Source organism: Dermacentor andersoni, chromosome 4 (assembly GCF_023375885.2).
Source record: "Dermacentor andersoni chromosome 4, qqDerAnde1_hic_scaffold, whole genome shotgun sequence".
NCBI lineage: Eukaryota > Metazoa > Arthropoda > Arachnida > Ixodida > Ixodidae > Dermacentor > Dermacentor andersoni.
The window spans coordinates 198691833-198715244 of NC_092817.1; the positions used below are offsets into that span (position 1 = coordinate 198691833).

General features: G+C 50.0%; 1 protein-coding gene, 7 non-coding genes and 3 pseudogenes across 8 annotated transcripts; all 11 read right to left on the minus strand.

Moving 5' to 3' along the window:
* Positions 1-2253: 2253 nt before the first annotated feature.
* On the minus strand, positions 2254-2372 carry LOC140218088 (5S ribosomal RNA). The gene has a single exon (XR_011894550.1). It is a non-coding gene; the product is annotated as a 5S ribosomal RNA (ribosomal RNA).
* A 516-nt stretch (positions 2373-2888) lies between these two features.
* Positions 2889-3007, minus strand: LOC140218089 (5S ribosomal RNA). The gene has a single exon (XR_011894551.1). It is a non-coding gene; the product is annotated as a 5S ribosomal RNA (ribosomal RNA).
* Positions 3008-3525: 518 nt separating this feature from the next.
* LOC140218090 (5S ribosomal RNA) lies at positions 3526-3644 on the minus strand. The gene has a single exon (XR_011894552.1). It is a non-coding gene; the product is annotated as a 5S ribosomal RNA (ribosomal RNA).
* Positions 3645-4162: 518 nt separating this feature from the next.
* Positions 4163-4281, minus strand: LOC140217841 (5S ribosomal RNA; annotated as a pseudogene).
* Positions 4282-9726: 5445 nt separating this feature from the next.
* LOC140218091 (5S ribosomal RNA) lies at positions 9727-9845 on the minus strand. The gene has a single exon (XR_011894553.1). It is a non-coding gene; the product is annotated as a 5S ribosomal RNA (ribosomal RNA).
* A 518-nt stretch (positions 9846-10363) lies between these two features.
* Positions 10364-10482, minus strand: LOC140217842 (5S ribosomal RNA; annotated as a pseudogene).
* A 5452-nt stretch (positions 10483-15934) lies between these two features.
* On the minus strand, positions 15935-16053 carry LOC140218092 (5S ribosomal RNA). Its single transcript, XR_011894554.1, has one exon. It is a non-coding gene; the product is annotated as a 5S ribosomal RNA (ribosomal RNA).
* A 517-nt stretch (positions 16054-16570) lies between these two features.
* Positions 16571-16689, minus strand: LOC140217695 (5S ribosomal RNA). The gene has a single exon (XR_011894280.1). It is a non-coding gene; the product is annotated as a 5S ribosomal RNA (ribosomal RNA).
* Positions 16690-17207: 518 nt separating this feature from the next.
* On the minus strand, positions 17208-17326 carry LOC140218093 (5S ribosomal RNA). Its single transcript, XR_011894555.1, has one exon. It is a non-coding gene; the product is annotated as a 5S ribosomal RNA (ribosomal RNA).
* Positions 17327-17846: 520 nt separating this feature from the next.
* Positions 17847-17965, minus strand: LOC140217857 (5S ribosomal RNA; annotated as a pseudogene).
* Positions 17966-21664: 3699 nt separating this feature from the next.
* On the minus strand, positions 21665-22907 carry LOC126548392 (uncharacterized). The gene has a single exon (XM_050196532.3). The coding sequence runs from the start codon at positions 22868-22870 to the stop codon at positions 21665-21667; it is 1206 nt and encodes a 401-aa protein (XP_050052489.2). The 5' UTR covers positions 22871-22907.
* Positions 22908-23412: the final 505 nt, after the last annotated feature.

A 23412-nucleotide genomic window follows, 5' to 3' on the forward strand; every position in this document is an offset into this window, starting at 1 on the left:
AAAAGAAAGTTGCCCTCTCTTGCACTGTATTAGGTGCATAAATGCACAACACGCGCCATTTGACATCGCAATAACTGAAATCACAAACGACAAGTCGACCGGAAGTGCACGAGAAGTAACCGTCAATAACCAGTCCTGGAAGCTTCCTCACGAACAACACACATCCCGCCGAAGTCCCTAAGGCGTGGCTCACTACCGTATAGTAGTTGTACGTGAACCTTTGCACCATGCTCCCGGTCTCCTCCTCGCCGTCTACCTTGGTTTCTTGCACGGCTAAAACGTCGAGGTCGTGGTCCACTAGTAGTCTGTAAACCTGACTCTGTTTCTTTTTGGCGGCCAGACCTCGAACGTTTAGCGTGCCGAGGCTAAGCGACGGGTTGGTAGCCATTACTGATTTAAACGGGAGGGGAGAAGGCCCGGAGCATGGTGCTCACCTTAACGTCTAGCTGACCGCTAGACGCCTCCGTGGCCATCCGGTGGCCGTCGTCCGAGATCGTCTTTGGTCGGCTTCGGGGTGAGCCTGCGGTCAGCCTCCAAGTTCGGCTTAGGCTTGATGGTGGAGCGCCTTCCGGGTAGCGTCTTAGCGGGTGGTGGCTCGGAGTCACCGCCGGCCTTTCCGTCGACTTTCTCCTCGTGCTGCAGGGATCTCTTGACCGGTGCCGAGACGGATTCGACGCGGGCGCTAGCATGGGTCGCGTTGTCGTCCGCCTCTGCCTGCGTTGCATCCGTAGCTCGCTGGTGGCTCTCATTTTCTTGCGGGGCCGTCTGCACGCTCTCGACTGTAGCTGCTGGTTCCTTAGGGGGAGGGATATTATTCCTTCCTGCTTCGGCCTGCTTGGTCGTCGCGCTCGTTTCTGCCGCCACGTTGCTGTTTCCAGCACCCTTGGCCGCTTCCTCCGCCTCGGTCACGTCCATCATATGTTCTGATGCCGACGGCTCGCTCTGCGCCGAGCCCGCGGCTACTGCGTAAGAGCGTACACAGTCCGCGTCGTTGTGTCCAAAAAGCCTGCACCGGGAACAACGGGGAACCTTGCATTCTCGTCGAACGTGGCCAGAGCCCCGGCAGCGTAGGCACTGCATGGGGCGACCTGGGGCTACCACCAGCGCAAGCTCGCCGGCGACGCGGATCTGGTGGGGCAGGTCGTCAACTTTCATTCCGGCTTTCAGCTGCAGCAGCACTGCTCGGGTCGTCGAGCCCTTGTCGGAAACGCCATCCACTCGCCAGCGCTCCCGGGTCACTTCCGTCACTTTGCCGAAGGAGGCCAGCGCGGTCTTGACGTCTTCGTCGTCCACCCCATGCAGAAGCCAGTGGATACGAAGCTTCACCTGTTGTTCCTTGGGGTCGATGACCAGGCAGCGACGCCCCTTCACCTGTAGCTCCTTCAGGGCAGCCAGCTTTTCGGCAGCCTCGGCTGTCTTCATCGTCACCGCCCATACATGGTTGATTTGGTATGCTCCAAGGGCGACGACGCCAGAGAGCATACCAACAGCTTGAAGCGCGTCCCGGAAATCTTCCACACGGAACGGGCGAACACGAGCGTCGCCGTGCAAAAAAACTGTATTTAAAACAATGCGTCCTGTAGGTAGCCGAGGCAAAATAATCTGGAAATCCTTATCTTCCTCCGTCGAAAGCCTGTTGCCGCGGCTAACAGCCGCATATGCCGCTCCATTGGAGCCCATGATCCTACGATCCGTTTAGCTCGGGAGCCGGAAGCAGAATGCATGGTATGGCCGATGGCAGGGATGCTATGTTTACGACTGCACCTGTATCGTGCTATGTGCATTCGCAACGTATTGCTACAGCACGCACGCGGCACTGTCTTTCCGTTGACAGTACAGGCACACGTCGTGTACGTGGATTGCTCCGTTTGTTGTGGTTAGTCGCTGCCGAGTCGAGCTCGCAATAACAAGAGGACGAGCGCAACGATGTGCGTCCGCTGCAGCCCACGTTTGGCGCTAGTAATGAGCCAAGTTATTGATTGTCACTGAGCTGGATACGGGTGTAATAGGTAAACGGTTAGCAGTTTGTGCGACTAAATTTTGCACCATTACTTATACCGGTTACCACCGTCACTGCGCGTACAATCGCCTAGCGGCTTGCATATTGTTTTTGCACTTCGACGTTGGCTCTACCAGTAGGCTGCGCCAGTTGAACGTAACAGTAAATAAAACCAACCACACGTGAGTGTAAAAAAAAGAAAAAAAATTAAGTCACAGAAGCACGCAATAAAAAAAAAAAAGCAAAAAGAAGGGTGCCATCAGCACTCGGTGTTCCCAGGTGGTCTCCCTCCCAAGTACTGACCGAGCCCAATGCTGCTTAGCTTCGGGGATCGGACGAGAACCGGCGTATTCAGCATGGTATGGCCGATGGCAGGGATGCTATGTTTACGACTGCACCTGTATCGTGCTATGTGCATTCGCAACGTATTGCTACAGCACGTACGCGGCACTGTCTTTCCGTTGACAGTACAGGCACACGTCGTGTACGTGGATTGCTCCGTTTGTTGTGGTTAGTCGCTGCCGAGTCGAGCTCGCAATAAAACAAGAGGACGAGCGCAACGATGTGCGTCCGCTGCAGCCCACGTTTGGCGCTAGTAATGAGCCAAGTTATTGATTGTCACTGAGCTGGATACGGGTGTAATAGGTAAACGGTTAGCAGTTTGTGCGACTAAATTTTGCACCATTACTTATACCGGTTACCACCGTCACTGCGCGTACAATCGCCTAGCGGCTTGCATATTGTTTTTGCACTTCGACGTTGGCTCTACCAGTAGGCTGCGCCAGTTGAACGTAACAGTAAATAAAACCAACCACACGTGAGTGTAAAAAAAAGAAAAAAAATTAAGTCACAGAAGCACGCAATAAAAAAAAAAAAGCAAAAAGAAGGGTGCCATCAGCACTCGGTGTTCCCAGGTGGTCTCCCTCCCAAGTACTGACCGAGCCCAATGCTGCTTAGCTTCGGGGATCGGACGAGAACCGGCGTATTCAGCATGGTATGGCCGATGGCAGGGATGCTATGTTTACGACTGCACCTGTATCGTGCTATGTGCATTCGCAACGTATTGCTACAGCACGCACGCGGCACTGTCTTTCCGTTGACAGTACAGGCACACGTCGTGTACGTGGATTGCTCCGTTTGTTGTGGTTAGTCGCTGCCGAGTCGAGCTCGCAATAAAACAAGAGGACGAGCGCAACGATGTGCGTCCGCTGCAGCCCACGTTTGGCGCTAGTAATGAGCCAAGTTATTGATTGTCACTGAGCTGGATACGGGTGTAATAGGTAAACGGTTAGCAGTTTGTGCGACTAAATTTTGCACCATTACTTATACCGGTTACCACCGTCACTGCGCGTACAATCGCCTAGCGGCTTGCATATTGTTTTTGCACTTCGACGTTGGCTCTACCAGTAGGCTGCGCCAGTTGAACGTAACAGTAAATAAAACCAACCACACGTGAGTGTAAAAAAAAGAAAAAAAATTAAGTCACAGAAGCACGCAATAAAAAAAAAAAAAAGCAAAAAGAAGGGTGCCATCAGCACTCGGTGTTCCCAGGTGGTCTCCCTCCCAAGTACTGACCGAGCCCAATGCTGCTTAGCTTCGGGGATCGGACGAGAACCGGCGTATTCAGCATGGTATGGCCGATGGCAGGGATGCTATGTTTACGACTGCACCTGTATCGTGCTATGTGCATTCGCAACGTATTGCTGCAGCACGCACGCGGCACTGTCTTTCCGTTGACAGTACAGGCACACGTCGTGTACGTGGATTGCTCCGTTTGTTGTGGTTAGTCGCTGCCGAGTCGAGCTCGCAATAAAACAAGAGGACGAGCGCAACGATGTGCGTCCGCTGCAGCCCACGTTTGGCGCTAGTAATGAGCCAAGTTATTGATTGTCACTGAGCTGGATACGGGTGTAATAGGTAAACGGTTAGCAGTTTGTGCGACTAAATTTTGCACCATTACTTATACCGGTTACCACCGTCACTGCGCGTACAATCGCCTAGCGGCTTGCATATTGTTTTTGCACTTCGACGTTGGCTCTACCAGTAGGCTGCGCCAGTTGAACGTAACAGTAAATAAAACCAACCACACGTGAGTGTAAAAAAAAGAAAAAAAATTAAGTCACAGAAGCACGCAATAAAAAAAAAAAAAAGCAAAAAGAAGGGTGCCATCAGCACTCGGTGTTCCCAGGTGGTCTCCCTCCCAAGTACTGACCGAGCCCAATGCTGCTTAGCTTCGGGGATCGGACGAGAACCGGCGTATTCAGCATGGTATGGCCGATTTTTTTTTTTTTTTTTTTTTTTTCTTTATTGCCAATCCTCGACATGTCACCACAACACACATTCCTTAAATGATATACACAGAAACGAAAGAAAAAGACAAAAAGGAAATAATGAATACAAAAACGGAACAAGAAACAGTAATATACACATTCGTTGCCGTCCGCTACTGTGGCATGACATTGTCGTATTAAAATTCCTTGAGCGCTGTCAGGGGTTCAACCCTCGGCAGCCACTCAGGAACAGGCTGTTGCAACTTCTGCACTTCTACATATTTTTGCATACATTCTCGAAAGTATAAACGCGCCGGTCGGGCATCCGGGTCACAATGGTAGCCCGCCATTCTTGCGCGCCATAAACAGTGGAGGCCTGTTAGCATGATAAGGTCGTACGGGAATCCTTCGTCATCATTAACTGCCAGAAACCTGATTCCGTGTGGATCTATCGGTAACTCCTTTTTCAAAGTCCTTTGCAACACGTCCCAGAAGAAAACCCCCTCCCAACAGTGGATGAAGACATGATCTATGCTTTCCGGTTTTTTACAAATGAGGCAGTGGGTTCCCCACGGCATGTAGAACCCACGTTGTTCCAGGAAAATTTTAACAGATAAGGTACCGGTATGTAATTTAAAGAAGAAAGATTTCGTGGCTGGTTGAACTGGCATCATCTTCACCCTTTTCAAGACGTCTAGGCCTGGGCCTCCACTGTACACGGCTCTGTACATGGGTACAAGCAATACACTATCACACAAATCACGGTATAACTTTTTCCGTTTTGCATTCCACAAATATTCACTTGAAAAACGAACACGCAAAAAAGAAACACTATCAACTATTTCCCGAAAGAACCCACGGACAGATCCTGGCATTATTTCGGTACCTACTACAAACTCGGGAAGTGATCTTGAAAGCCTCATTTGGATCACCGTGCGCAGAAATGGGTCGTTTGTATCTCGAAAGAAGAAGAATCTATTCACCAGTTGACGCAAGAAAAGGTGCGCCAACCCCAGACCACCATCCTTCACGCGTCGGAAGAGATTATCTCGGCTGCATCGCTCCCAGCTCGATGCCCACACGAATACAGCGAACACGCGGTGCAGTTTCTGCACATTAATCCGAGAGCACTGTAGGACCTGCATCACGTACCAGATCTTTGTCACGAGAAACGTGTTGCACGCTGTAGCTCGCGCGAACATGGACAAGTGAACGGCGTTCCATCGGTCGGCTTTTTCTTTTACTTCTTTTGTTCGCTCCTTCCAGTATTCGCTACTGTCCTTGTAGGCATCAAGGGGTGCGCCAAGGTACTTAACTGGCGTCGTGACCCAGGTTACGTTGGAAAAGTGGTCTGGTGTGGACGCCCATTCCCCGTGCCAAAACCCCAAACATTTCTGCCAGTTAACGAAGCTATTAGTGGCATTACCAAACTGTCTGACGATACTCACTGCGTTCAATACACTTTGCGTATCTTTACAACATACAGCCACATCGTCAGCATATGCCAATAACTTCACCTCTGCTGCTTGGAGGCAAAATCCCTTAATGTATTCATTTTCAATGATGGCCTGACATAGCGTTTCTATGTAAACACAAAACAGGAGTGGGCTGAGTGGACAACCCTGGCGAACGGAGCGCTTCACGTTAATGGGGGCCCCCAGCATTTGATTAATTATAAGTCTCGTATAGCAACTCCGGTACGCCATGGTCACCCCCTCAGTGATTATGTGGCCAAAATTAACATGTTGAAGGATGGTGAGCAATATCTCGTGAGAAACACAGTCAAATGCTTTCTCCAAGTCTAGCTGGAGGATCGCAACTGCCTCACACATGGCATCACAACACTCCAGCACACACTTCAACTTATGAATGTTAGTAAAGATGGTTCTTCCGCGAATTCCACACGTCTGGTGTGGGCCGACTACATCCTTAATGACTGACTGCATACGCCGTGCCAACACCTTCATCAATATTTTGTAGTCGCAATTAGTAAGCGCAATGGGTCTGTATGATGAAAGTTGCTTGAGCTTTTCGGTGTCTTCTGTTTTCGGTATTAGTACGGTATGGGACTGGCCAAAGGATGGTGGAAGTATTTTCAGTTCGTATGCTTCGTTGTAAACGGCGGTTAAGATATGAGCTAGGTGGCCTTTAAAAGATTTGTACCAGGCGGCACAAAGACCGTCTGGACCTGGCGACTTGCCAGGATTCAGGTCTTCGATGGCCTTCATCACTTCATGTTCTGTTAATGGTCGTTCTAAGGTTTCTTTAACTTCAGACGACAGCTGTGGCATTCGTTGCAAAAATAAATTATTGAAATCGTGCATGTTGACAGGCCTGAATGCAAAAAGTTTTTTGTAATGCTCAAGGAACGCATGCCCTATGTTATTGTTATCGGTTAATACCACCCCTTCATATTCAATGGCCTCAATCTGCTTACGTCTGGAATGTTTTTTTTCTAGTCCCATCGCTCTTTTCGTTGGCGTTTCCCCGCATGTTAGTCTTTCTGCTCTAGCACGCACGAGTGCGCCTCGATAGCGTTCTTCGTCGAACACTTCGAGCTTTTTCTTAACAGCGCGCATATCGTCTTGATAAGCGCCCGGTTGCTTGCATTCCAGCGTCGCCAATTTTGCCAGCAATGTTTTTAAATCCTTTTCACTGGCCTTTTCTTCATAACGTAGTACGCTACTTCTTTCAATTGCTTTCATTTTGATGGTTTGCTTCAACAACTCCCATTCCTCGCCAAACTTTATAGAACTATCCGTTGCAAAAGAATTCAGAGCAGCCACTACCTTTTCATTAAAAGTTTCATCTCGTAGCAGCTCAGAATTCATTTTCCACAGTTCCCAAACGAATTTGTTTCGTTCTTTCTTGCTGCCTACCCTGCATTTTACCAGGCAGTGATCCGAGAATGATATGGCCGTAACTGCATAGCACTGGCATTTTTCTACCAAATCGTATGATAGATAGATCCGGTCTAATCGTGCGTGACTTGTGCCCTGAAAGTGAGTGTACATCACGTCTCGGTCAGCCCGAAAACACTCAGCGACATCTTCTAATTCGAACTCATGTATAATTTGTGCGAGGATATCGCTGCTTTTGTCATAAACTACGCGTCGCGTAGACCTATCCTCAGCATTCAATACGCAGTTGAAATCCCCTACACAGGCTATTGTTTTTTGCACAGAGAAGTGATGCTTTAGGTTCAAAAAGAAAGTTGCCCTCTCTTGCACTGTATTAGGTGCATAAATGCACAACACGCGCCATTTGACATCGCAATAACTGAAATCACAAACGACAAGTCGACCGGAAGTGCACGAGAAGTAACCGTCAATAACCAGTCCTGGAAGCTTCCTCACGAACAACACACATCCCGCCGAAGTCCCTAAGGCGTGGCTCACTACCGTATAGTAGTTGTACGTGAACCTTTGCACCATGCTCCCGGTCTCCTCCTCGCCGTCTACCTTGGTTTCTTGCACGGCTAAAACGTCGAGGTCGTGGTCCACTAGTAGTCTGTAAACCTGACTCTGTTTCTTTTTGGCGGCCAGACCTCGAACGTTTAGCGTGCCGAGGCTAAGCGACGGGTTGGTAGCCATTACTGATTTAAACGGGAGGGGAGAAGGCCCGGAGCATGGTGCTCACCTTAACGTCTAGCTGACCGCTAGACGCCTCCGTGGCCATCCGGTGGCCGTCGTCCGAGTTCGTCTTTGGTCGGCTTCGGGGTGAGCCTGCGGTCAGCCTCCAAGTTCGGCTTAGGCTTGATGGTGGAGCGCCTTCCGGGTAGCGTCTTAGCGGGTGGTGGCTCGGAGTCACCGCCGGCCTTTCCGTCGACTTTCTCCTCGTGCTGCAGGGATCTCTTGACCGGTGCCGAGACGGATTCGACGCGGGCGCTAGCATGGGTCGCGTTGTCGTCCGCCTCTGCCTGCGTTGCATCCGTAGCTCGCTGGTGGCTCTCATTTTCTTGCGGGGCCGTCTGCACGCTCTCGACTGTAGCTGCTGGTTCCTTAGGGGGAGGGATATTATTCCTTCCTGCTTCGGCCTGCTTGGTCGTCGCGCTCGTTTCTGCCGCCACGTTGCTGTTTCCAGCACCCTTGGCCGCTTCCTCCGCCTCGGTCACGTCCATCATATGTTCTGATGCCGACGGCTCGCTCTGCGCCGAGCCCGCGGCTACTGCGTAAGAGCGTACACAGTCCGCGTCGTTGTGTCCAAAAAGCCTGCACCGGGAACAACGGGGAACCTTGCATTCTCGTCGAACGTGGCCAGAGCCCCGGCAGCGTAGGCACTGCATGGGGCGACCTGGGGCTACCACCAGCGCAAGCTCGCCGGCGACGCGGATCTGGTGGGGCAGGTCGTCAACTTTCATTCCGGCTTTCAGCTGCAGCAGCACTGCTCGGGTCGTCGAGCCCTTGTCGGAAACGCCATCCACTCGCCAGCGCTCCCGGGTCACTTCCGTCACTTTGCCGAAGGAGGCCAGCGCGGTCTTGACGTCTTCGTCGTCCACCCCATGCAGAAGCCAGTGGATACGAAGCTTCACCTGTTGTTCCTTGGGGTCGATGACCAGGCAGCGACGCCCCTTCACCTGTAGCTCCTTCAGGGCAGCCAGCTTTTCGGCAGCCTCGGCTGTCTTCATCGTCACCGCCCATACATGGTTGATTTGGTATGCTCCAAGGGCGACGACGCCAGAGAGCATACCAACAGCTTGAAGCGCGTCCCGGAAATCTTCCACACGGAACGGGCGAACACGAGCGTCGCCGTGCAAAAAAACTGTATTTAAAACAATGCGTCCTGTAGGTAGCCGAGGCAAAATAATCTGGAAATCCTTATCTTCCTCCGTCGAAAGCCTGTTGCCGCGGCTAACAGCCGCATATGCCGCTCCATTGGAGCCCATGATCCTACGATCCGTTTAGCTCGGGAGCCGGAAGCAGAATGCATGGTATGGCCGATGGCAGGGATGCTATGTTTACGACTGCACCTGTATCGTGCTATGTGCATTCGCAACGTATTGCTACAGCACGCACGCGGCACTGTCTTTCCGTTGACAGTACAGGCACACGTCGTGTACGTGGATTGCTCCGTTTGTTGTGGTTAGTCGCTGCCGAGTCGAGCTCGCAATAACAAGAGGACGAGCGCAACGATGTGCGTCCGCTGCAGCCCACGTTTGGCGCTAGTAATGAGCCAAGTTATTGATTGTCACTGAGCTGGATACGGGTGTAATAGGTAAACGGTTAGCAGTTTGTGCGACTAAATTTTGCACCATTACTTATACCGGTTACCACCGTCACTGCGCGTACAATCGCCTAGCGGCTTGCATATTGTTTTTGCACTTCGACGTTGGCTCTACCAGTAGGCTGCGCCAGTTGAACGTAACAGTAAATAAAACCAACCACACGTGAGTGTAAAAAAAAGAAAAAAAATTAAGTCACAGAAGCACGCAATAAAAAAAAAAAGCAAAAAGAAGGGTGCCATCAGCACTCGGTGTTCCCAGGTGGTCTCCCTCCCAAGTACTGACCGAGCCCAATGCTGCTTAGCTTCGGGGATCGGACGAGAACCGGCGTATTCAGCATGGTATGGCCGATGGCAGGGATGCTATGTTTACGACTGCACCTGTATCGTGCTATGTGCATTCGCAACGTATTGCTACAGCACGCACGCGGCACTGTCTTTCCGTTGACAGTACAGGCACACGTCGTGTACGTGGATTGCTCCGTTTGTTGTGGTTAGTCGCTGCCGAGTCGAGCTCGCAATAAAACAAGAGGACGAGCGCAACGATGTGCGTCCGCTGCAGCCCACGTTTGGCGCTAGTAATCAGCCAAGTTATTGATTGTCACTGAGCTGGATACGGGTGTAATAGGTAAACGGTTAGCAGTTTGTGCGACTAAATTTTGCACCATTACTTATACCGGTTACCACCGTCACTGCGCGTACAATCGCCTAGCGGCTTGCATATTGTTTTTGCACTTCGACGTTGGCTCTACCAGTAGGCTGCGCCAGTTGAACGTAACAGTAAATAAAACCAACCACACGTGAGTGTAAAAAAAAGAAAAAAAATTAAGTCACAGAAGCACGCAATAAAAAAAAAAAAAAGCAAAAAGAAGGGTGCCATCAGCACTCGGTGTTCCCAGGTGGTCTCCCTCCCAAGTACTGACCGAGCCCAATGCTGCTTAGCTTCGGGGATCGGACGAGAACCGGCGTATTCAGCATGGTATGGCCGATTTTTTTTTTTTTTTTTTTTTTTTTTTCTTTATTACCAATCCTCGACATGTCACCACAACACACATTCCTTAAATGATATACACAGAAACGAAAGAAAAAGACAAAAAGGAAATAATGAATACAAAAACGGAACAAGAAACAGTAATATACACATTCGTTGCCGTCCGCTACTGTGGCATGACATTGTCGTATTAAAATTCCTTGAGCGCTGTCAGGGGTTCAACCCTCGGCAGCCACTCAGGAACAGGCTGTTGCAACTTCTGCACTTCTACATATTTTTGCATACATTCTCGAAAGTATAAACGCGCCGGTCGGGCATCCGGGTCACAATGGTAGCCCGCCATTCTTGCGCGCCATAAACAGTGGAGGCCTGTTAGCATGATAAGGTCGTACGGGAATCCTTCGTCATCATTAACTGCCAGAAACCTGATTCCGTGTGGATCTATCGGTAACTCCTTTTTCAAAGTCCTTTGCAACACGTCCCAGAAGAAAACCCCCTCCCAACAGTGGATGAAGACATGATCTATGCTTTCCGGTTTTTTACAAATGAGGCAGTGGGTTCCCCACGGCATGTAGAACCCACGTTGTTCCAGGAAAATTTTAACAGATAAGGTACCGGTATGTAATTTAAAGAAGAAAGATTTCGTGGCTGGTTGAACTGGCATCATCTTCACCCTTTTCAAGACGTCTAGGCCTGGGCCTCCACTGTACACGGCTCTGTACATGGGTACAAGCAATACACTATCACACAAATCACGGTATAACTTTTTCCGTTTTGCATTCCACAAATATTCACTTGAAAAACGAACACGCAAAAAAGAAACACTATCAACTATTTCCCGAAAGAACCCACGGACAGATCCTGGCATTATTTCGGTACCTACTACAAACTCGGGAAGTGATCTTGAAAGCCTCATTTGGATCACCGTGCGCAGAAATGGGTCGTTTGTATCTCGAAAGAAGAAGAATCTATTCACCAGTTGACGCAAGAAAAGGTGCGCCAACCCCAGACCACCATCCTTCACGCGTCGGAAGAGATTATCTCGGCTGCATCGCTCCCAGCTCGATGCCCACACGAATACAGCGAACACGCGGTGCAGTTTCTGCACATTAATCCGAGAGCACTGTAGGACCTGCATCACGTACCAGATCTTTGTCACGAGAAACGTGTTGCACGCTGTAGCTCGCGCGAACATGGACAAGTGAACGGCGTTCCATCGGTCGGCTTTTTCTTTTACTTCTTTTGTTCGCTCCTTCCAGTATTCGCTACTGTCCTTGTAGGCATCAAGGGGTGCGCCAAGGTACTTAACTGGCGTCGTGACCCAGGTTACGTTGGAAAAGTGGTCTGGTGTGGACGCCCATTCCCCGTGCCAAAACCCCAAACATTTCTGCCAGTTCACGAAGCTATTAGTGGCATTACCAAACTGTCTGACGATACTCACTGCGTTCAATACACTTTGCGTATCTTTACAACATACAGCCACATCGTCAGCATATGCCAATAACTTCACCTCTGCTGCTTGGAGGCAAAATCCCTTAATGTATTCATTTTCAATGATGGCCTGACATAGCGTTTCTATGTAAACACAAAACAGGAGTGGGCTGAGTGGACAACCCTGGCGAACGGAGCGCTTCACGTTAATGGGGGCCCCCAGCATTTGATTAATTATAAGTCTCGTATAGCAACTCCGGTACGCCATGGTCACCCCCTCAGTGATTATGTGGCCAAAATTAACATGTTGAAGGATGGTGAGCAATATCTCGTGAGAAACACAGTCAAATGCTTTCTCCAAGTCTAGCTGGAGGATCGCAACTGCCTCACACATGGCATCACAACACTCCAGCACACACTTCAACTTATGAATGTTAGTAAAGATGGTTCTTCCGCGAATTCCACACGTCTGGTGTGGGCCGACTACATCCTTAATGACTGACTGCATACGCCGTGCCAACACCTTCATCAATATTTTGTAGTCGCAATTAGTAAGCGCAATGGGTCTGTATGATGAAAGTTGCTTGAGCTTTTCGGTGTCTTCTGTTTTCGGTATTAGTACGGTATGGGACTGGCCAAAGGATGGTGGAAGTATTTTCAGTTCGTATGCTTCGTTGTAAACGGCGGTTAAGATATGAGCTAGGTGGCCTTTAAAAGATTTGTACCAGGCGGCACAAAGACCGTCTGGACCTGGCGACTTGCCAGGATTCAGGTCTTCGATGGCCTTCATCACTTCATGTTCTGTTAATGGTCGTTCTAAGGTTTCTTTAACTTCAGACGACAGCTGTGGCATTCGTTGCAAAAATAAATTATTGAAATCGTGCATGTTGACAGGCCTGAATGCAAAAAGTTTTTTGTAATGCTCAAGGAACGCATGCCCTATGTTATTGTTATCGGTTAATACCACCCCTTCATATTCAATGGCCTCAATCTGCTTACGTCTGGAATGTTTTTTTTCTAGTCCCATCGCTCTTTTCGTTGGCGTTTCCCCGCATGTTAGTCTTTCTGCTCTAGCACGCACGAGTGCGCCTCGATAGCGTTCTTCGTCGAACACTTCGAGCTTTTTCTTAACAGCGCGCATATCGTCTTGATAAGCGCCCGGTTGCTTGCATTCCAGCGTCGCCAATTTTGCCAGCAATGTTTTTAAATCCTTTTCACTGGCCTTTTCTTCATAACGTAGTACGCTACTTCTTTCAATTGCTTTCATTTTGATGGTTTGCTTCAACAACTCCCATTCCTCGCCAAACTTTATAGAACTATCCGTTGCAAAAGAATTCAGAGCAGCCACTACCTTTTCATTAAAAGTTTCATCTCGTAGCAGCTCAGAATTCATTTTCCACAGTTCCCAAACGAATTTGTTTCGTTCTTTCTTGCTGCCTACCCTGCATTTTACCAGGCAGTGATCCGAGAATGATATGGCCGTAACTGCATAGCACTGGCATTTTTCTACCAAATCGTATGATAGATAGATCCGGTCTAATCGTGCGTGACTTGTGCCCTGAAAGTGAGTGTACATCACGTCTCGGTCAGCCCGAAAACACTCAGCGACATCTTCTAATTCGAACTCATGTATAATTTGTGCGAGGATATCGCTGCTTTTGTCATAAACTACGCGTCGCGTAGACCTATCCTCAGCATTCAATACGCAGTTGAAATCCCCTACACAGGCTATTGTTTTTTGCACAGAGAAGTGATGCTTTAGGTTCAAAAAGAAAGTTGCCCTCTCTTGCACTGTATTAGGTGCATAAATGCACAACACGCGCCATTTGACATCGCAATAACTGAAATCACAAACGACAAGTCGACCGGAAGTGCACGAGAAGTAACCGTCAATAACCAGTCCTGGAAGCTTCCTCACGAACAACATACATCCCGCCGAAGTCCCTAAGGCGTGGCTCACTACCGTATAGTAGTTGTACGTGAACCTTTGCACCATGCTCCCGGTCTCCTCCTCGCCGTCTACCTTGGTTTCTTGCACGGCTAAAACGTCGAGGTCGTGGTCCACTAGTAGTCTGTAAACCTGACTCTGTTTCTTTTTGGCGGCCAGACCTCGAACGTTTAGCGTGCCGAGGCTAAGCGACGGGTTGGTAGCCATTACTGATTTAAACGGGAGGGGAGAAGGCCCGGAGCATGGTGCTCACCTTAACGTCTAGCTGACCGCTAGACGCCTCCGTGGCCATCCGGTGGCCGTCGTCCGAGTTCGTCTTTGGTCGGCTTCGGGGTGAGCCTGCGGTCAGCCTCCAAGTTCGGCTTAGGCTTGATGGTGGAGCGCCTTCCGGGTAGCGTCTTAGCGGGTGGTGGCTCGGAGTCACCGCCGGCCTTTCCGTCGACTTTCTCCTCGTGCTGCAGGGATCTCTTGACCGGTGCCGAGACGGATTCGACGCGGGCGCTAGCATGGGTCGCGTTGTCGTCCGCCTCTGCCTGCGTTGCATCCGTAGCTCGCTGGTGGCTCTCATTTTCTTGCGGGGCCGTCTGCACGCTCTCGACTGTAGCTGCTGGTTCCTTAGGGGGAGGGATATTATTCCTTCCTGCTTCGGCCTGCTTGGTCGTCGCGCTCGTTTCTGCCGCCACGTTGCTGTTTCCAGCACCCTTGGCCGCTTCCTCCGCCTCGGTCACGTCCATCATATGTTCTGATGCCGACGGCTCGCTCTGCGCCGAGCCCGCGGCTACTGCGTAAGAGCGTACACAGTCCGCGTCGTTGTGTCCAAAAAGCCTGCACCGGGAACAACGGGGAACCTTGCATTCTCGTCGAACGTGGCCAGAGCCCCGGCAGCGTAGGCACTGCATGGGGCGACCTGGGGCTACCACCAGCGCAAGCTCGCCGGCGACGCGGATCTGGTGGGGCAGGTCGTCAACTTTCATTCCGGCTTTCAGCTGCAGCAGCACTGCTCGGGTCGTCGAGCCCTTGTCGGAAACGCCATCCACTCGCCAGCGCTCCCGGGTCACTTCCGTCACTTTGCCGAAGGAGGCCAGCGCGGTCTTGACGTCTTCGTCGTCCACCCCATGCAGAAGCCAGTGGATACGAAGCTTCACCTGTTGTTCCTTGGGGTCGATGACCAGGCAGCGACGCCCCTTCACCTGTAGCTCCTTCAGGGCAGCCAGCTTTTCGGCAGCCTCGGCTGTCTTCATCGTCACCGCCCATACATGGTTGATTTGGTATGCTCCAAGGGCGACGACGCCAGAGAGCATACCAACAGCTTGAAGCGCGTCCCGGAAATCTTCCACACGGAACGGGCGAACACGAGCGTCGCCGTGCAAAAAAACTGTATTTAAAACAATGCGTCCTGTAGGTAGCCGAGGCAAAATAATCTGGAAATCCTTATCTTCCTCCGTCGAAAGCCTGTTGCCGCGGCTAACAGCCGCATATGCCGCTCCATTGGAGCCCATGATCCTACGATCCGTTTAGCTCGGGAGCCGGAAGCAGAATGCATGGTATGGCCGATGGCAGGGATGCTATGTTTACGACTGCACCTGTATCGTGCTATGTGCATTCGCAACGTATTGCTACAGCACGCACGCGGCACTGTCTTTCCGTTGACAGTACAGGCACACGTCGTGTACGTGGATTGCTCCGTTTGTTGTGGTTAGTCGCTGCCGAGTCGAGCTCGCAATAAAACAAGAGGACGAGCGCAACGATGTGCGTCCGCTGCAGCCCACGTTTGGCGCTAGTAATGAGCCAAGTTATTGATTGTCACTGAGCTGGATACGGGTGTAATAGGTAAACGGTTAGCAGTTTGTGCGACTAAATTTTGCACCATTACTTATACCGGTTACCACCGTCACTGCGCGTACAATCGCCTAGCGGCTTGCATATTGTTTTTGCACTTCGACGTTGGCTCTACCAGTAGGCTGCGCCAGTTGAACGTAACAGTAAATAAAACCAACCACACGTGAGTGTAAAAAAAAGAAAAAAAATTAAGTCACAGAAGCACGCAATAAAAAAAAAAAAAGCAAAAAGAAGGGTGCCATCAGCACTCGGTGTTCCCAGGTGGTCTCCCTCCCAAGTACTGACCGAGCCCAATGCTGCTTAGCTTCGGGGATCGGACGAGAACCGGCGTATTCAGCATGGTATGGCCGATGGCAGGGATGCTATGTTTACGACTGCACCTGTATCGTGCTATGTGCATTCGCAACGTATTGCTACAGCACGCACGCGGCACTGTCTTTCCGTTGACAGTACAGGCACACGTCGTGTACGTGGATTGCTCCGTTTGTTGTGGTTAGTCGCTGCCGAGTCGAGCTCGCAATAAAACAAGAGGACGAGCGCAACGATGTGCGTCCGCTGCAGCCCACGTTTGGCGCTAGTAATGAGCCAAGTTATTGATTGTCACTGAGCTGGATACGGGTGTAATAGGTAAACGGTTAGCAGTTTGTGCGACTAAATTTTGCACCATTACTTATACCGGTTACCACCGTCACTGCGCGTACAATCGCCTAGCGGCTTGCATATTGTTTTTGCACTTCGACGTTGGCTCTACCAGTAGGCTGCGCCAGTTGAACGTAACAGTAAATAAAACCAACCACACGTGAGTGTAAAAAAAAGAAAAAAAATTAAGTCACAGAAGCACGCAATAAAAAAAAAAAAAGCAAAAAGAAGGGTGCCATCAGCACTAGGTGTTCCCAGGTGGTCTCCCTCCCAAGTACTGACCGAGCCCAATGCTGCTTAGCTTCGGGGATCGGACGAGAACCGGCGTATTCAGCATGGTATGGCCGATGGCAGGGATGCTATGTTTACGACTGCACCTGTATCGTGCTATGTGCATTCGCAACGTATTGCTACAGCACGCACGCGGCACTGTCTTTCCGTTGACAGTACAGGCACACGTCGTGTACGTGGATTGCTCCGTTTGTTGTGGTTAGTCGCTGCCGAGTCGAGCTCGCAATAAAACAAGAGGACGAGCGCAACGATGTGCGTCCGCTGCAGCCCACGTTTGGCGCTAGTAATGAGCCAAGTTATTGATTGTCACTGAGCTGGATACGGGTGTAATAGGTAAACGGTTAGCAGTTTGTGCGACTAAATTTTGCACCATTACTTATACCGGTTACCACCGTCACTGCGCGTACAATCGCCTAGCGGCTTGCATATTGTTTTTGCACTTCGACGTTGGCTCTACCAGTAGGCTGCGCCAGTTGAACGTAACAGTAAATAAAACCAACCACACGTGAGTGTAAAAAAAAGAAAAAAAATTAAGTCACAGAAGCACGCAAAAAAAAAAAAAAAAAGCAAAAAGAAGGGTGCCATCAGCACTCGGTGTTCCCAGGTGGTCTCCCTCCCAAGTACTGACCGAGCCCAATGCTGCTTAGCTTCGGGGATCGGACGAGAACCGGCGTATTCAGCATGGTATGGCCGATGGCAGGGATGCTATGTTTACGACTGCACCTGTATCGTGCTATGTGCATTCGCAACGTCATTCGCAACGTATTGCTACAGCACGTACGCGGCACTGTCTTTCCGTTGATAGTACAGGCACACGTCGTGTACGTGGATTGCTCCGTTTGTTATGGTTAGTCGCTGCCGAGTCGAGCTGGCAATAAAACAAGAGGACGAGAGCAACGATTTGCGTCCGCTGCAGCCCACGTTTGGCGCTAGCAATGCGCCAAGTTATTGATTGTCACTGAGCTGGATACGGGTGTAATAGGTAAACGGTTAGCAGTTTGTGCGACTAAATTTTGCACCATTACTTATACCGGTTACCACCGTCACTGCGCGTACAATCGCCTAGCGGCTTGCATATTGTTTTTGCACTTCGACGTTGGCTCTACCAGTAGGCTGCGCCAGTTGAACGTAACAGTAAATAAAACAACCCACACGTGAGTGTAAAAAAAAAAAAAATAAGTCACAGAAGCACGCAATAAAAAAATGCAAAAAGAAGGGTGCCATCAGCACTCGGTGTTCCCAGGTGGTCTCCCTCACAAGTACTGACCGAGCCCAATGCTGCTTAGCTTCGGGGATCGGTCGAGAACCGGCGTATTCAGCATGGTATGGCCGATTTTTTTTTTTCTTTATTGCCTGCTTAGACATTAACACACAAAAAAAAACAAATTCATATACACAGTGCACCCACATCACATCAGGTGGGATGGTCGCTAAAATTTCTTGAGGCACACCAGCTCATCAAGGATGCTAACCCAGTCTGGGGTTTCGCCTTGTGCACGATACACTTCTCGTAATAGTGACATACTTTCAATGAAGTTCTCTCGCGCAGAGCACACATTCACATCAGCATGACGTATAGCCATTCTTGTTTTCCAGAAACTGTGGAGGCCCAGCAACATGAACATGTCGAACGGTGGCCCGTCATCGCTTTCAACTGGAAGGAACCGAATTCCATAGGGGTTTATGGGGAGTTCTTTTTTAAGAGTGCGCTGCAGGATGTCCCAGTGAAAGACAGCGTCCCAACACTCAATGAAGGCGTGTTCAATTGTTTCAGGCTTTTTACACAGCAGGCAATCGGTAGTCCAGGGTACGAATATTCCTTTCTGTTCTAGCCATACTTTAACGGGGAGGGTGTTCGTGTGTAGGTGGAAAAAGAAAGTTTTCGCAGCAGGTCTTACAGGCATCCTTTTGACTCGTTTCAGCACATCTTTTCCTGGGCATCCACAGTGAACACTCCTATACAGTGGGATAGGTAACATGCTGTCAACTAAATCTGCGTACAGTTTCTTTCTTCTCACTGAGCACAAATACTCCAGCGAAAAACGTGCGCAGAGTATTCTAAAAGCTGCAACGACTTCACGATAGTAACCAGTCGCTCTAGTGATAGCACTGGATGTGGACACAACAAATTCAGGCAGTTCTGTTGCCATTTTCGCCTGAATGACTGTACGTAGAAAAACATTTCTTTCATCTCGCAGGAAGATGAACCGCGATACGATCTGTCTAATGAACAAGTGTGAGAGCCCAAGGCCCCCATTTCGAACTGTGCGAAAAAGATTTGTTCGACTGGATCGCTCCCAAGTGGAGTTCCAGATGAAGATAGCAAGCACTCGATGCATTTTTTGAACGTTTACACGGGACATGAACATTACTTGCAGTATGTACCAAACTTTGGCAATTAAAAATATATTGCAAGCTGAAGCACGTGCAAACACTGACAATCCCCGGCCCTGCCATCCTTTTATCTTTTCTTTCATTGATTCTATTTGTCCGGTCCACAACTGTGTCGAGTCCCGATAGTGCTCAAGGGGCACTCCTAGATACAGTGAAGGCACTGTAGTCCACTGCATACCGGCGAATTTCGTGGGTGTCGCGTCCCAGCTTCCATGCCATATCCCAACACTTTTTTCGAAGTTTATCTGGGCACCAGTGTACCTACAAAAGGATCTTGCAAGGCGGACAGCCTCGACCACGCTTTCCCTGTCTTCACAAAAGACGGCGACGTCATCTGCATAAGCTAGCATTTTAACTTCTGCGGCGTGCAGCCTAAAACCACGAATGTTTTCATCCCGTATGACTGCCATACAAAAGGGTTCGAGGTACAGGGCAAAAAGCAAAGGAGACAAGGGACAGCCTTGCCGTACAGACGAGCGGAGTGGCACCCGCGAACTAAGACACTTATTAACTATAAGCTGCGTGTAACAGTCTTCATAAGCCATTTTAACGCCATGTACAATGACACTCCCAGCATTACAGTACTGCAGTATAGCGAAAAGCACCTCATGTGACACCCGGTCGAACGCCTTCGCAAGGTCTAGCTGCAACATGGCCACCCGACCCCCAATGCCATCACAACATTCGAGCACATTCCTTGCAATGTGGGTGTTCGTAAAAATGGTGCGGCCTTTAATGCCACACGTCTGGTGTGGCCCTACAAGCTGCTGAATCACGCTTTGAAATCGTCGAGCCAGTACTTTCATAAATATTTTGTAATCTGTGTTGGTCAGACTTATCGGTCTGTATGAACCTACTGAAAGGAGTTTTTCCCGGTCATCGGTTTTCGGAATTAATACTATGTGTGAAGTCCGGAATGAGGGTGGTACTTTTTTAATTTCATACGCCTCTGAGAGTAGTCGGTGCAATATACACGCAAACTCCTGACTGAATGCCTTGTAAAAAGCGGCGCCTAGGCCGTCCGGCCCTGGCGATTTGCCTGATGGCAGTTCTGCTAACGCCCTTTCGATCTCGGACACAGCTATTGGTCTCTCAAGACTTTCTCTAACGTCGTCATCCAACCTTGGCATCTCGCTCATGAATTCACTCTCGAAGACCAGTCCAGAACGCGTCACATTGCCGAACAATTCGCGATAGTGCTCCACAAAAGCTTTCTCAATCGACGAAGCGTCTGACGTCACCTCGTTTTGAAAACGTATCTGTTGGATCTCATTTCTTGACGCGTGACGCTTTTCATCGCTCATTGCCCGTTTGTTTGGTATCTCACCCATCCATAGGCGTTCACTTCTAGCGCGTATAACTGCTGCTTTGTATCGCTCGGCGTCGATAACTTCAAGCTCGCGTCTTACTTTCTTTACGTTTTCAGCTAATAGATCGTGACCCGCATTTTGTGCGCTTGACAGATATTCTAGCTGTCTTTGCAGCTCTCTTTGTTTCTGTACTTTATCGTGCTGAAGGCTGCTTCCTCTTTCTATTGCAATGAACTTAACTTGAATCTTAAATTCCTCCCATGTGGCAGTAAAATATTCATCCTCATTTGTCATCAACTCTGTTATCTTTTCCTTAACTCTGCGCACAAATGGTTCATCATCAAGCAGCTTTTCGTTGAATTTCCACATGTTCCAGTTGAATCGTGTTCTTTTAAATTTTTCCCCAATCGAGAAGCTTACCAAGCTATGGTCCGTGAACGATTGCGGTGCGACGTTATAACTATTACAAAGGGTGATCAAGTCGTCAGAAACATACACTCTGTCCAGCCTTGCTCGGCTATTTCGCTGAATGTGCGTGTACTGCGGAATCATACCATCAGTGAGAGTTAGGCCAACATCTTCTAAGTTGTGGTCTTCAATTAGTCTGCTCAAAAGGAGAGCACTTTTATCGCGAACCCTCTCCCTTTTTAGTCGGTCTTCCGGAGAACACACACAGTTAAAATCACCAAGAAATATGACGAAGCGATCACATCTTAGATACTGCTCGATACACTCAAAAAACAAAAATCGATCATTCACATTGTTTGGCGCATAAACGCATATGAACCGCCACAAATCGTGAGAAAAAGAAAAATCTACAATAAGCAAACGGCCAGTTTCAGAAACAGTTACACTTTCTTCAATAATACCAGCACTCTTCCGTATTAACAACGCACATCCGCCTGATGTGCCATTCGCATGGCACACGCACACATTGTAATGCGCCGTGAAAGGCTTCACCATGCGATCGGTCTGCTCTTGGGTTTCGACCTTAGTTTCTTGTAAGGCAACTACATCGAGTTCCTTCTCCATACACAAGCGGCTAAGTTGATATTGCCTCCTTCGCGCTCCAAGGCCACGAACATTTAGCGTGGCAACTCTCAGTGCTCTCTCTAGTTTCACCGCCATTTATCTGCAAAAGCAAGCCGATCGCACGGTGCCGCTGAAGAACACGCGATCCGGACACACTGTAGACAAATTTGCATGCATAACTTCTGCACTGAAAACCACTCGATCCACACGCGTACCTTTAGAGGGTACGCGAAGCCCGATTCCAAAAAGGACGCCATCTCTTCACGACGTTAGTCCGGGCGCCCCAGTAGGCGCCGGGTCCTACTTAGGCGGTTTTGCCGCCGGCCGTCTGTCCGGCGGGATGTTTGGCTTCAGGCGCACGGGCACACGACGACCCGCCTGCGCTTTTGGCGGCGGCTCGTCTTTGGCCCCGTTGTCAAGGTTGCCGTCCAGGTTGCCGTCCAGGTTTCCGGTCGAGTCCCTCGCTCTTTTCATAGCCGCATTGCTTGCACTCGATTCTTCGACGTCCATCAAGGGAGTTGCCGGTCCGTGCTCCGTGGCGGCCTCCTCGGCAGTGGCGGATTTTACGGCCGATTCTTCTTTGGCTCCTTCGTCGCATGCCCTTTGCACTGCATCTTTCGGGCCCGTAGGCAGCACATTTTCCACCTTCGTGGATTTAGCAACCGGCACAGAAGGTGTTGCAACTCTGTCCGCCGGTGGTACTAGCACGCGGGAAGCCTCATCAACGTCAGCCTCGTCCATTAACAGGTCAGCCACGTCCTCTCGAAGCGCAGGTCCTGCGACGGATGCGTAAGTCTTAACACATTCCGTATCCTGGTGGCCGTAGCGACGGCATACTGCACATCTCGGGACGCGGCAGTCACGTCGGACATGTCCGGTGTTTCGGCACTTCAGGCAAAGGGGTGCTCTGCCCGGTACCACAACTAGGGTCTGCTCACCAGCTACACGAAGTTGATGGGGCAGGTCTTCTACGGTCATACCCGTCTTCAGTACCAGGGACACCGCCCGTGTCGACGATGCTTTGTCTTGAACTCCTTGAACACGCCACTTTTCATGGAAAACGTCCGTGACCTTTCCGAACGGTAACAGGGCTGTTCGTATATCCTCGTCCGACACGTTATGGAGCATCCAATGCAGCTTCAGCCGCACGGCCTGATTGGCTGGATCAACGACAATGCACCGATGTTCATTCACCTTGAGGTTCTTGGCGCTTGAAAGCTTTTTCACGTCTTCGTCACTCTTGAAAGTAACCGCCCAAACGTGGCTCATCTGATACGCCCCTAGGGCGATGACATCAGCAAGTAGGCCTAAGCTAGCCAACGCATCTCGGAAATGTTCCACACGATACGGCCTGGCACGCACATCCGCATGCAGAAAAACTGTATTTAAAACTATCCGACCTGTCGGCAATTGAGGCAGCAAAACTTGGTATTCCGGGTCTTCTGAGGCAAAACTCCTGGTACCGCGGCCCTGCTGGGCCGCTGAAGCCGCTCCTACGGAGCTCATGATCGGCACGTCCGCTCGCTAGCGCGGCAGAAAGCCGAATCCCGCATGGTATCGCCGATGGCAGGGATGCTATGTTTACGACTGCACCTGTATCGTGCTATGTGCATTCGCAACCTATTGCTACAGCACGTACGCGGCACTGTCTTTCCGTTGATAGTACAGGCACACGTCGTGTACGTGGATTGCTCCGTTTGTTATGGTTAGTTGCTGCCGAGTCGAGCTGGCAATAAAACACGAGGACGAGAGCAACGATTTGCGTCCGCTGCAGCCCACGTTTGGCGCTAGCAATGCGCCAAGTTATTGATTGTCACTGAGCTGGATACGGGTGTAATAGGTAAACGGTTAGCAGTTTGTGCGACTAAATTTTGCACCATTACTTATACCGGTTACCACCGTCACTGCGCGTACAATCGCCTAGCGGCTTGCATATTGTTTTTGCACTTCGACGTTGGCTCTACCAGTAGGCTGCGCCAGTTGAATGTAACAGTAAATAAAACAACCCACACGTGAGTGTAAAAAAAAAAAAATAAGTCACAGAAGCA

Bases quoted from the DNA above. Each gene is read 5' to 3' on its own strand.
- LOC126548392 (XM_050196532.3), bottom strand. From the start codon at position 22,870: ATGAGCTCCGTAGGAGCGGCTTCAGCGGCCCAGCAGGGCCGCGGTACC.